Source organism: Camelus dromedarius, chromosome 5, assembly GCF_036321535.1.
Source record: "Camelus dromedarius isolate mCamDro1 chromosome 5, mCamDro1.pat, whole genome shotgun sequence".
Taxonomy (NCBI): domain Eukaryota; kingdom Metazoa; phylum Chordata; class Mammalia; order Artiodactyla; family Camelidae; genus Camelus; species Camelus dromedarius.
In genome coordinates, this window is record NC_087440.1 from 58,157,683 (window position 1) to 58,171,778 (window position 14,096).

The window sequence follows — 14,096 nt, forward strand, 5'->3', positions numbered from 1 at the left end:
ATGGGCTCGATGCTCCGATGGAGCAGAGTCCACCGCTGCCTGATTTGGGGGGAGGTGTGGTTCAGGCTGGTGCAGACCTCCCATCCAAGGAAGCCCCGGGGGCTGTGGTGCTGGCTTCAGGTCACCCTGGTTTGTAAGACACAAACTGGCTGAAGCGGTTTAGGAATGGGTCCCAAATTCCTTGGCTTTGAGTATTTTTTAGCTCAGACATACTGCATTTTCTCAAACTTACAAGCTGTCCTGGTGTGAGAGCTGGACCTGTGTTTCTTTTACTACCTTCCATCTAGTATAGGACTTTATTATACCTCCTCATCTGAAACAGTACCTAGATTCGGTCATACCAAGTGAAACCCTTCTTTACAATTTTTAGTGTCTGATGGAGTCTGACTAAACTAACTGAAAGAGTCTAGTTAACAACTGGCCAAATCCTGTGGTCATTTTTGAAGACAGATTCTCTCTTTTGTGGATTTCATTCAGACGTGGAGTCCAGTAATACCGTCCTCAGGGCAACACAGGACCCAGAGACCCTTTGTCCTTGCAACAAACACAGCCCCCTTCCCAGTGTTTTGGTGACCCTGAAGGAAAACAGCATCGTACCATGTATGGCTAAATTCCCATTTAAACTCCCCTTGATCCCTGGTTCAGAAAATGTCCCCTTTGTCACACCTAATTCTGACCTCAGCACTCTCTGTGGAAATCGGATCAGGAAGACCACACTAGCCAAGGGACAGCCTGATGATTTAAAGCCAATATTAAAAAACAAACATCTTGTATCTTGGGGTCTTCTAATGGTTTGCGGGGACCATTGTCTAGAGGCTCTGGAAGTCAGATGTGCTGTGACATAAATCTGGTAGTGCATCACTTTGTTTTTTCTTTCTCTTTAGGACCAGGAAGAAAACAAGGGAGCAACAAGTTGGCCTGAATTCTACATTGATCAGCTCAATTCCATGGCTGCTGTAGGTATACGTTCTGTTCTATGACACACAGTGTTGAGTGCAGGTTTAGTACGAAGCACGTGGTTGCACAATGTCATTCTCTCTCCATTCCAAACTCAATATTGGGGGATAGCAGGGAGGCAGGAGTGGTACTTGGCAAAATAATTTTTTCTAGTATGCTTGAAATAAAATCAGCGCATACTAAAATATAAGTAAGTCAGATGTTATTAGAGGAAATGCAACCTTAAATCTGGCTTCTGTTCACTTGAACTTGCAATTGCTCTTACCAACCATTTGGAACTCTGATAGGGCAGCACTGTTGTAGAAGTTAATATCATTTAAAGACAGTACCATGAAACCATCCCTCCACTGTTCTCTTCCCATTCTCTTTCTTTACTGAGGACTTGCTTTGTCCTGGGTTCTTGATCTTCCTCTTATAAATAAGTAACAAAAGAAGTTCATGGAATAAGTGGTTTCATGAAAAGGCATCATCATAATAATGCTGAGATGACCTTGGGAAGTCTTTGGTATGTGGATTTTTGGTTCAGTCACTGCTAAAAATGCATTCTCGGTGCCTAAGATATGCATTCTGATCACATGGATGTCCCTGTGACGTGGGTTTTCTGAGCTGCTTGAGGGGCATCTGAGGATCCAGCTAAAATACCCAGCAGAAAACACGTCATCAACATTTGAGCCTTAATAGCTTCAATCCTGTTGATTAAAAACTGGAGGTTGCCCAGAGTAGAGCAGTCTTCGCCTCAGCGGTTAAAGAGTTTAGAGTCTCTTAGGTTCATCTTTGAGTTTATTACATCCAAGCAGATGATAGCATCCGCAGTATTCTTCCCTACTGCTCCCTTTCCTGCCGTCCCCAGAGTGCTGGTGGAGGATTAGTTTCTTATCGCTTAGAGAAAACATTTTATAGATTGTCTAATATTTTGCTGCTGCTGCAAAAGTTAAAAACTGACTAGACTATGTGAATCATTCACACTTTGGCTAAACTTTCAGAGGCCTTGACTTTTAGTAATTTCCTCTTTTCTAGCTTTTTCTTTGAAGATGCATCTTCTACTGTCACACAATGAATCACAAAGAGCCTGGTAAATATGAACAGGGCGGTATAAATTATAGAAGAAACTGCATAAGCTTTTGCCCCAAGGGTTTCTAGTCTAAAAGCACCACAGAAAAGAACAGAAAATAACCACCAGATCCTTCTACCAGGCATCCTACACAGTGGCAAAGAGGAGAGAAGGGTGATTTCAGCATTTATGTGAATATATTAGCAGAAGATGGGGCTTGTGGTGACCATCAGGGATTTTCTCCACATCCGCCTAAGTGATAATAATTGAGAGGCATTTACATTTCCTGCACGTAAAGGTTATTTTCTGAATTCTTGTTCTTGGCTCTTAGGGAAAAAAAGAGCTGTCAGGCAGGCTGTCTCTCTTTCTCATTAAGTCAGCCTTACTTGATGTCTGACAGGGGAAGTTGCTGCTGCTTTGTTCGTGAATTCACTTCTGTCCATGGAGAAGTACTAAAGAACTATGAATTTTTTCCTCTCTTCAAATTTTGGGGCAGTTAGGTTAATTTGTCCTTTAGTGACTTAATCCATGCTTTGTCCAGAGTCGGCCTGGCTCGTTTCCAGCTCCAGAGGGTCCGAGACGTGCCAGTATGCAGCACTTCTTCAAGACCCTCCTTTCTCCTTGGACAGCCTTTTGCTACATTCATGAGTCGTCTGCATCTTAATTATATTTGCTTCCTAATCCAAAGCCCTTTCCAAGAATATCTCAAGGCTGTTAAGTTGTCACTCTGCTCTTTATGTGTTAAAGACCTAGCAAAGCTTCCTAATGCTCCTTCAGGGACAGAGCCAGCATCTTTCCTGGGTTAAGGGTAAAAGGCATCTTAATATTTCACGAAATAATGAGGCCTCACAACTCCTGCATCCATAAAGGAGCAAGGAGGCCTGAGGAGACCAGAAACCCTACGTTGCATTTTCTGTTTTTCTCACCCTATTTCTTGCCACCACATCCTCCTGTCATGCTAGCCAATCTCTCTGATTGGAGGATTCCTGACAGCACACAGCAGAAATCCTGAGACAGTGTCCCCAGGGACTGGAAAGGCACAGATTCCTCCAAATCCTTTAACAGCTTGGCAGCTAAAGTCTTTGGCTCTCTGCTTAGGGAACTGTTGAAGGGGCATTTATCCATATGGTCGTCATCCTCTGTCTTCAGCATCAGTAGCAACTACTGCTATTGAGTGCACGTCATGTGACGGGCAGTATAACTGGCTCTTTACATGCTGTTTTAAATCCTTATAAGCACCCTGTGCTCTAAGTGCTATTTATAGAGAAGGAGCCTGCGACTCAGAGGAAAGTGCCCTTGCCCAAGGTCATCTAAGTCGGAAGTGGTAGGACTGGAATTTATACCTCCCAGTCTAAGCTCACAGACTCCCTTCCAGTCTGCCTCTCACTCACTCAGTGTTTAAAATCCTTTGGCATGTCAGAGGGGCCTGGTCATCCCCCTCACGCCCCCACCGCCCAGCTTTTCTGAGTTGGGATAGGCCTCTGCAGGGTCTGATAAATGGTCCAGGTTGAGAAACCCCGCACTTACTGGCCTGTGAAGCTCTTTGTGGAACAAGTTCAGTGACTTTATGGAAGCCTCGTAACAAGAATGCTTTGTTCTTTAAAGGACCCCTGAGTGATCTGTTGGCTTTTAAAGAGTGAAAAACAGGATAATAAAAAGAGCACATGTTCCAGAAGGACCAGGGCTCTCTTGGTAGGTGGCTGCTGGGTGCACTCTCAGGGAGACAGGATGGGAGATGAAGTTCAGTGTTTAGCGCGTTGGCTTACTGATTTCACACCCGTGAAATGTTTCAAGCAGGAGCTTAGCTCCAGACTCCCAGCCAGGAATGATTTCTGTGCCTGGTTTGTGCATCTCTCTCGGCCCCGCATGTTCCAGTGGAAACCTTAGCAGCTTTGACTGGAAGGTCCTCTGCCAGAATGCGCTTTTGTCCTTTGCCCACTTCTCATGTGAGCAGGGACTCAGTAAGTGCACAGAGCACCCAAGGAGGCCGCCACAGGCCTGTCCAGTACATGCCCAGGTGCAGACTGGGTGTTTGGCCTAGCAGCCAGCTTCAGAAATGTAGGCGTATCCCCCCTTTCTATGAAGAGCTGCACATTTAGACTTCTTTCTAAATGTCAAGCTTGAAAACTTGAGACTTTATGTAAATTATTTTATTTTGAAAAGTCATATTAAAATGTCAGGTTCATCTCCATATCCTCAATTTTCTCAATACAGTAAACACTCTTAGATTCAATTCTAATTGTAGTACACACAGAAAAGAGCATATCATCTTTTGTTTTGAGGGTAAAGTACGAGTCGTTACATTGGGAAAGGAAATTCCAATATAAATTTCTTGACTCTACATAAATCTCCCAACTCTGCTAGGGAGAGACTTCATGTAGCCTGCCTTTACTTGGATGTTCCACCCTCTCTAACATTGTTAAAAAGGCTAAATCTTTATTTAGGATTAATGAACCACAGTAAGGAACTTGTGTAGTCTTTAATTTGGGGGAGTTTAGTGTGATTAAGCTTAGGAACAAGAAGTGATGTTCATAAAAGTCTTGATTCTGAGCTGTAGATTCAAAGTGATTACTTCAGAGTCTAAACAAATTCAGCTGTGCCATAGCAGATTAAACGTACTTGGCTGGATTTGTGCTGAATTTTCCAGGAGATGGTCTCGCGGTGCCGTGAAGAAATTCATTGGCTGTTTCTGCAGGCACCCTCCTCCCCGGCCGTGCTCTGGTGACAGCTGTCCCAGCGCATCACCAGCAAGAGGACAGCTTTAGCAGAAACAATTCAAGTTTACAAAACAAGACTTGTCTTATTTTTCTTTCTGTTGCCATAAGTGATCCTGATTATATTTGTTTGCTTTGGGCTTTACCCTCCTACTTGTGAAGTCAAATTTAGGCTTTAGTTAGCATTTAGTTACTTGATGCTTTTACCGTTCACTTAAAAAGATTAAGTAAAGTCACTCCTTGATGATTTGTGGTCCTGAAAGAAAGGGAGAGACTGGATGATTAAGACACATAGATAAGAGCCAAACTTCTTTTCTCAGTATCCCAACCTGTTTCCCATCCATGCGTTTTACCAGAATTCATAAAGGTAAAAAGACAGAGACTAGACAAGCACACATTAAGAGGAGGGTGAAGGGAAGGGACCTGTGGTTCTGTGGGGGAGGCACCTGGCACCATGAGACTTGGGGACACTTTTAGTACACCTGGGTCATCATGGGGTGAAAGGAATGGAAAAGACTTTTTAACGAGTCTGTGAACCTTACTAGCCTTGATGATATCAACCGAGATCTGCTTCCTTAGAGCCTTGCTCTTTGAAGTGGGTCCACAGACTGCAACATCAGCATCACACAGAAATCCATCAGGAGTGCCATCAGATATGCCACTTCAGGACCCGCATTTTAACAAGATCCCCGGGTGTTTCATATCCACATTAAAGTCTGAGAAGTGCTGCTGTAGTAGATCCCTGTGGAGGGAGGGAGGGAGCACACACACGCTCACTCCACATCCTGACTTCCAAATGATGTTGAATCATTTCTAAAACTTAAGCATTCACTCTGAAGGAACTATCCATCTTAGTATTAGGTCCAATTTAATCGTTCTTCTCAAAAAATACTTTGATACAACAAAAAAAGTGGAAGATAACACTTTTTGGCTGAGGAATGGGAGAGAGAGCATGCCTGCCTCTGTTTGATAGTGTGACAGTGTTATTAACTGTAATTGCCAGAATGTTGTATTTAACTACAGGACTAATCTCCTTTCTATCAAATATAAATGGTAAGATCTTCATCAGAGTACAGTTACAGAATAGTCATCCAAGTGTTTGGACAACTTAATCTCTACTAAGATTTCTAAACATTTCCTTAAAGCTTTATTTAAATTTGAAAGAACTAACTTGCAGGAGAGAGAACACATTTGTGGAATTCTTGGTGCTTTTGCTCTACATTTTGGCTTGTAGTAAATCTTAGACATAGTCTGATTGTTTGTATTGAAAGGGATAGTAGCGTGTAATCTATGGGCTTGTCTTGCTTGTACCATAATTAAAACACAGAATTTGAAGAAGTAACTTTCGTTTTCTTTGCATAGAGAAAATCTCTGCTGGCTTTAGAGAAGGAAGAGGAAGAAGAGAGAAGTAAAACTATAGAGAGTTTGAAGACAGCCCTGAGGACGAAACCAATGAGGTAATTTATTCCTGGGGAGTGTGTACCACTTGTCTCTTTTTTCTTTTCTGTTCTTCCTTCCTCCCTACTTTTTCCCCTTCCTTTCTTCACTTTTCTGTAATAGCCAAACTTTTACTTTTGAGGAAGTCTTAAATTAAAAACATGTAGTTGAACCATGGATGAAATGCCTTAATCACTGAACGTTCAATAAATTGTTTTTTCTCAGTTAAGAGATATGCAGACAGCCATGAAGATAGCTAAAACTTTTTAAAAAGTCAGAGATTAACAAGTGCTGGTGCAGGTGTGGAGAAATTACAGCTCTCTTTCATTGCTGGTGGGAATGGAAAATGGTGAAACCACTTTAGAAAACATTTGGGCTGTTCCTGAGAATGTTAGTGTGTTGCCATGTGACCAACAATTCTACTCCTGGTTATATAGCCCAGGGAAATGAAGACATGTTTCCCCAAAAGCATGTATGCGAGTATCAGCATTATTTATAACAGCCCAGAAATTGGAAACACCCAAATTCTATCAGCTGATGAACTGGTAAATAAAATGTGATATATCCATACAATGGAATATTTTTCAGCCATAAAAAGAAATGGACTACTGATACATGCCACACCATGGATGAGCCTTGACAATATTTACACAAGGTGAAAGAAGCCAGACACAGAGGACCATATATTGTATGACTGCTTTTATATGAAATATCCAGAAAAGGCCAGTTCATAGAGACGGAAAGATAAGTGGTTGCCTGGGGTTAGGGAGAGAGGGAAATGGTCCTTTGGGGTGATTAAAGTGTTCCAAAATCAGGTAGCAACAGTGGTTGCGCATCACTGTGAATGTATTAAAAGTCACTGAATTGTATTTCAAAGTACTAATTTTATGGCATGTGAGTTATATCTCAGTAAAACTTGTATCAGTAAAACTTATAAAAGAAAAAGATAGGCGATTAGCTTCTCCTGTGTGCCTCCCACACCTTTGTTTTCCACTAGCGCCGCTAAGGTCGGGTGGGATGCCGGCGCTTCCTGAGCCTCTGGGCAGCACAGGTGCTGCGAGTGGGGCTTGGCTGCATCTGGGTCATGGGGTTGGGTGAAACGGCTGGAAAACAAAGACTCCCTATATTTGACTATCAAATAAATGCCAAGGAAAAAAATCTACTGATTCCTCAAAAATCATATCCAGTTGTATGACAGACGCTTTCTAGCCTGTCCTGACTGGATCAGTGTTTCCCTCCACGTGTGTTCTGCTTTCTCAGATGTTAATGGGGATCCAAGGCTAAGTAAGTTTGGAAATTTCTAGAGTGGTCACATCACCAGGTTACATTACTTCTGAACTTTTCAGAGGCCTAACCTGCAAATGTGCATTGTGAATTATTCTCACTGATTGACTTTACAGTAAATAAGTGCTATAAATGTTAATAAAATTAATGTACAATAATAAAGTATTGCTTTTATTTGCTTCATATATTGGGATTCCATGTAGCATGTCATTTAAAACATGGGTTTTGGTACAGAACCTTAAGGAAATAGATTATCATTTGTTTGTTGCAAGTAAATGTCTTGGAGTTTAAAGATGCTCTTTGACTTTCATTGATCTTGGGCGTTCCTGGGTCGGTGGTCAGCATGTCAGAATGCATGGGAACTGGATGCTGTCATAACACAGGGCCAGCAGATGACTTTAACCCAAGGCAAATATTCTGAGTAACTTCTTGTTCCTGATTTCCTGGGGTTACAAGATCTGTTAATTGGTTATTTATATCAGCTAAGATCTTTTTAACTCAAATGTAAATTTTTTTCACACCTCTGTTAAGACCTGACCATTGGGTCTGTGCCAAAAAGAAGCCTCCAATTCAGAGGACTTAGTCAGGGTAAGCTTTTTGGTACTTTAGGAACTACATCTTCTTTCTTTCTCCTGCCCATCCCACCCAAACTTTCCCATGAAGGGCTGTTAAAGCATTCCAAAGAGACTTAATTTGATACATTTTAACCTTCTCCTCATGACAGGTTTGTAACCAGATTCATTGACTTGGATGGCCTGTCATGTATTCTCAACTTTCTAAAGACCATGGACTACGAGACCTCGGAATCTCGAATACATACCTCTCTCATTGGATGTATAAAGGCGCTAATGAACAACTCTCAAGGTCGAGCTCACGTCCTGGCTCATTCTGAGAGTATTAACGTAATTGCTCAGAGTCTGAGCACAGAGAACATTAAAACGAAGGTGGCCGTGCTGGAAATCTTGGGCGCTGTGTGCCTGGTTCCCGGGGGCCACAAGAAGGTTCTGCAGGCCATGCTGCACTACCAGAAATATGCCAGCGAAAGAACCCGCTTTCAGGTAGGTGCCTCCTCACCACTTCCTCATCTGTCCCTTCGTACAGGTGCCTTTCCTGGTCCTGAAGGAGGAACGTAACGACGTAACCTGAGATTTCTCCCTGCGTCGATCACTCGCATTGTGACTCCATGCATTTCCTTCCTCTTAGGTAGAGATGGAGTATCCTTTCTGTGGCTGATCAGTCTGGGCTTGTGCACTTACGGTCGTCCCCCCTTTGCCTGCAGTTTTGCTTTCTATGGTGCCTGTTACCTGTGGTCAACAATGTTACATGGAAGATTCCAGAAATAAACAACTCATAAGTTTTAAATCATGCAGCTGTTCTGAGTAACATGATGAAATCTCATACCACCCTGCTCAGTCCCTCCCAGGTTGTGAATTATCCCTTTGCCTAGTATATCCACACTGTATATGCCACCCGGCTGTAAACATAAAAAAACATAGTATACAGAGGAGTATATATGGGGTTCAGTACTATCCACGATTTCAAGCATCCACCGGGGCTCTTGAGCCATATTCCCCACAGATAAGGGGAAACTACTGTACTAAACTTAAAAATGTGGCCCAGTCCCCCACGCATTACATAAGTCACCTCTTTTTGATCCACCAAGTGGGTGTTCCCAGAAAATTTTACAGGTTGCCATTCTTGATTTAGGATTATTATAAACAGTGAGATTCTGTCACTATATTTACACTCAAATAAAAAACTCAAATAGAGTTAACAAGTCACAGTCTTTTGTACTTTGTGTATGTGTATATATGAACACATATGATTTAAGAATTTTGAAAGAGATTTTAGGAGTAATCTTAAGGAAAAAAATAGTTTAGATCAATTAATTAGATCAGTTAATTAATTTTGGTCAGTCTAATTCTGACTAGACACAAGCTTTTCAAAATTAACTTCTGAGTATTAAAAAATTAATAAAATAGGGGAGTGTATATCTTAGTGGTAGATTGTGTGCCTAGCCTGCATGAGGTCCAGGGTTCAGTCCCCAACACCTCCATTAAATAAATAAGTAAATAAATAAACCTGATTATCCCCCCTTCAAAAATAAATAAAATAAATCTATAAAAAACTTTTTAAAAAAGCTTGCAAGCTAATGAAAACTAAAGTTGAAACTAAAAAAAATTAATAAAATAAATTTTTGAGTATAAAAAATTATTTTAAAATTAATAAAATAAAAAATTAATGATCAAAAAGCACATGAAAAAATGCTCAATATCACTAATTATCAGAGAAATGCAAATCAAAACTACAATGAGATATCACCTCACACCAGTCAGAATGGCCATCATTCAAAAATCCACAAATGACAAATGCTGGAGAGGCTGTGAAGAAAGGGGAACCCTCCTACACTGCTGGTGGGAATGCAGTTTGGTGCAGCCACTATGGAAAACAGTGTGGAGATTCCTCAAAAGACTAGGAATAGACTTACCATATGACCCAGGAATCCCACTCCTGGGCTTGTATCCAGAAGGAAATCTACTTCAGGATGACACCTGCACCCCAATGTTCATAGCAGCACTATTTACAATAGCCAAAACATGGAAACAGCCTAAATGTCCATCAACAGGTGACTGGATAAAGAAGAGGTGGTATATTTATACAATGGAATACTACTCAGCCATAAAAACCGACAACATAATGCCATTTGCAGCAACATGGATGCTCCTGGAGAATGTCATTCTAAGTGAAGTAAGCCAGAAAGAGAAAGAAAAATACCATATGAGATCACTCATATGTGGAATCTAAAAAACAAAAACAAAAACAAACAAACAAACAAAAACAAATCGTAAATACAGGACAGAAATAGACTCACAGACAGAGAATACAGACTTATGGTTGCCAGGGGGGTGGAGGGTGGGAAGGGATAGACTGGGATTTCAAAATTGTAGAATAGATAAACAAGATTACACTGTATAGCACAGGGAAATATACACAAAATGTTATGATAACTCAGAAAAAAATGTGACAATGAGTGTGTATATGTCCATGAATGACTGAAAAATTGTGCTGAACACTGGAATTTGACACAACATTGTAAAATGATTATAAATCAATAAAAAATGTTAAAAAAATAAAAAAAATTAAAAAATTAACTTCTGAGTATTAAAAATTTAATAAACTAAAATTAATAAAATATAAGGTTAGTAATGATTCGGTCCTTTGTTTTTATATTTGTCTCCATGTAGACGTTAATTAATGACTTGGATAAGAGCACGGGGCGGTATCGAGATGAAGTGAGTCTGAAGACCGCCATCATGTCCTTCATCAACGCCGTGCTAAGCCAAGGCGCGGGAGTGGTAAGAGCCTCCTGCACCATAATTTACCACATGTATTATTAAAGGATAATTTTTTTAAAAAAGGTTACTGACTATGTGTTCCAAAAAGCTTAAATGTGAATCCTGTCACCGTTCTTCTACTTTCAGGAAAGTTTGGACTTCAGACTTCATCTTCGCTATGAATTTCTGATGTTAGGAATTCAGCCTGTAATAGATAAATTAAGGGAACATGAAAATTCAACATTAGATAGGTAAGTCAGACTGTTATGACACGAGATAGGTTGTGCTTTTTCCACGTGTGTAGTGCCAGCCTGTGAACTACCTGTGACCTGTGGAACTTGCGCCAAAACGTTAGATCAGCTGATGATGTTTTTATAGTAAGACTGTCTCCATGAAAGAAGTAGCATATTCTGTAGAGAATTAGACTTGAATCCATAGCCTAGTCCTGCTGCTTACTTGCTTTGTATTCTGGTCAAGTCACTCGGTTTTTCTGAGCCTTACTGTTTTTATACCTGAAGAAATAGTGGTGATGATGATGATGATAACTATCTTTCAGGGCTCCTAAAAAGTTGACTGTAAAACATGTCGAATCACTTGGCACCTTTGATAGACATTCTATGAATGTTAATTTCCACTTTCTTATTCATTTACTTTTGTCTGCGATCATTTTACGATTTTCAACAGGTCCCACCAGCTGTCAGATCTTTCCTTTTACCACTCTTCTCCTTCACTCACACAATCCACCATGCTCTTCTCTGATATTCTGTGAACATGTCAAAACACTCTTGCCTCCGAGCCTTTGCACCTGCTGTTTCTCAGCATTAGAAGATCCTCCCACAGATGTGCAAATCGCTTGTTCCCTTGTTTCCTGCAGAGGGAACTTTTCTAACCACTGTGTTCATATTCCTTACCTTACCTCCCATCAGTCTCTCTTCCCCTTATCCTGATGTATTTGTCTTCATAGAACTTATCATCCCCAGTGTGAACAGTAGGAGCTCAATGAATATTTGCATGAATAAGTGAACGGCATGAACATTTCCTTTGTAATCTTTAATTCAGTGGTCAGTCAAGTTAGTTATATGGACTTGTTTTTCCTTAAAGAAATTGATTGTTTTTAGATTTGATAAACTTTTGTGAATTGTCTTCTATGTGGTAGGCATCCTAGGCTTTTAAATTTATCTCTGGTAGTGATCCGATTTCAGTGAGATGATGTCTTTTTTCCTTAGAACATTCAGTTAAGTGAAAGCATTCAAATTTCATTATCTTTCTTCTTTTAGAGATATCTTGAAATTTTAGGAAAGGCCTTAGCATTAATGTTCTGATTCCCATGTGCCTGTGTTTGTAGGATGTTCTGCTTTTAATAGGTGTTTTTAAATTGTCTTTCAGGCATTTAGATTTTTTTGAAATGCTCCGAAATGAAGATGAACTAGAATTTGCCAAAAGATTTGAACTGGTATGTATGCTTGCAGTTATTCTGATTTGACTCAGCAACTCACAGATGTCTGTGTTACAATGTGTCATAGAGTTGACATGTAATTTAAGAGCAAAAGCAGATTTCTGTTTTGCTATCTAAGTGGCAGGATTAGGTTCTATTTGCCTAGATTTGCTTCCCTTACCTTGCACGAATTGAACAACTTGAGTGTTTGACTTAGATTTCTTTTTCATATGAAACAGGTTCACATAGACACAAAAAGTGCTACTCAGATGTTTGAGCTGACCAGGAAGAGGCTGACCCACAGTGAGGCTTACCCTCACTTCATGTCCATCCTGCACCACTGCCTCCAGATGCCTTGTGAGTGTGCCGGTGACTTACACGTGTGCTTGTGAATGTTCGGACATCGTCCAAGGGGCTCTGTCTTCTCAACAGTGTGGATTAGGTTGAGTGCACACAAGGGATTCCAGACTTGGGTTTTGTGACAGCCTGGTGTGTCTCCACATGGCTTAAGGGGCATTGCGAAGTTCTCAAAGTGAAATGAATTATAACTCACTTTGATTTGAAAAATAAATATATGCATTGTAACACATTTAGAAAGGGGTAGAAGGTGCCTCTCAATCAAGTAAATGATCGTCTTGTGTCAGAATTCCAGAAACTCTGGGAAGGGTTGGTGCGGATGTTGTAAACATCTCTCTGGTTCTGTGGCTCTGGCAGGTGACCACTGTTGAAAAATATTTGTCCAAGCTTAGAAACCACTTGAAGTGATTTACCCCGTTCTTTTCCTTTTCAGACAAGAGAAGTGGCAACACCGTTCAGTACTGGCTACTCCTAGATAGAATTATACAGCAAATAGTTATTCAGAACGACAAAGGTCAGGACCCCGACTCCACGCCTTTGGAAAACTTTAACATTAAGAATGTCGTCCGGATGTAAGTTTCTTCTTATTTTGTTGCCCTTGAGATAATAGTGTGACAATTAGGACACTTTATTATATCCTACTTCCAAGTAGCAGCTGGGAGGACTGAAATGCTCTAGAGGTCAGATGAGTCCCTCTGTGTATCCTTCGAATGTTGTCTATGTAACATCTGGGTTTAGAATGGGTTTCAAGCATGCTGAGGATTTTCTCTGCGGACAATGATTTTTGTACCTAGAGAGCATGCGTTTGGCAGTGGGCCTTTTATGCTTTTTGTAATGAATGCTCCTTTAACTATTATACAGGTTGGTTAATGAAAATGAAGTTAAGCAGTGGAAAGAACAAGCAGAAAAAATGAGAAAAGGTAAATGATGAGGTCCTGACAAGAGAAGAGGCCATGTCATTGGTTATTGCACAACTCTGCTTACTGCATATTTTAGAAATTCACATTGATGCTTCTTACTGACTTTGGTACATAAACACTTTTCCTCTCCTCATGTCTTCAGGCCATTTTGCCTGGTTTTTCTTGACTCAGACTATCTTAGTTGTGATGCTGATTCCCAAATATTTTATCCTTTGATTATAATCATGTAAATTTGGGGGAAGAGTCTGCTGTTCAGTATTCATTAATTCAAATTTTCTTAACCACCGTTTATCCCAACCTTCCCCATAACTGCTCTTTAAAGCATACTGGATTTTAAGAAACATAATAAATGACACCAGGGACTACCCAGAATTTTAGAAGCACAGGCCACTTGGTTTATTGAGCAGCAGCCCAGTTCTCCACGTGACCTTAATTTGACTCCAGTTACAAAAAGAGAAATCATGTAGAAAGTCACTGACCGTGGTAGACGTTATGTGTTATGAAACATTAACAGGCCAGCTATTGGTGAGTATCTCAATGTGTCTTTGGTATTAACACTCAGCATCTAATGACTTGAGGGTCGTTTCTGCCCATCACAGTGCCAGC

At 40.6% G+C, this 14,096-nt stretch overlaps 1 protein-coding gene across 2 annotated transcripts in view; it reads left to right on the top strand.

Moving 5' to 3' along the window:
* The window catches only part of DAAM1 (dishevelled associated activator of morphogenesis 1), a 155,673-nt gene that overhangs the window by 104,461 nt on the left and 37,116 nt on the right, over positions 1 to 14,096 (top strand). For both annotated transcript variants that reach the window (XM_031453794.2, XM_064485990.1), the window contains exons 4-12: positions 885 to 956; positions 6,085 to 6,179; positions 8,168 to 8,501; positions 10,689 to 10,799; positions 10,926 to 11,029; positions 12,165 to 12,231; positions 12,453 to 12,570; positions 13,004 to 13,142; positions 13,432 to 13,490. In XM_031453794.2, coding sequence (XP_031309654.2) covers positions 885 to 956; positions 6,085 to 6,179; positions 8,168 to 8,501; positions 10,689 to 10,799; positions 10,926 to 11,029; positions 12,165 to 12,231; positions 12,453 to 12,570; positions 13,004 to 13,142; positions 13,432 to 13,490 — 1,099 coding nt within the window. The remainder of the gene's footprint in view (positions 1 to 884; positions 957 to 6,084; positions 6,180 to 8,167; positions 8,502 to 10,688; positions 10,800 to 10,925; positions 11,030 to 12,164; positions 12,232 to 12,452; positions 12,571 to 13,003; positions 13,143 to 13,431; positions 13,491 to 14,096) is intronic.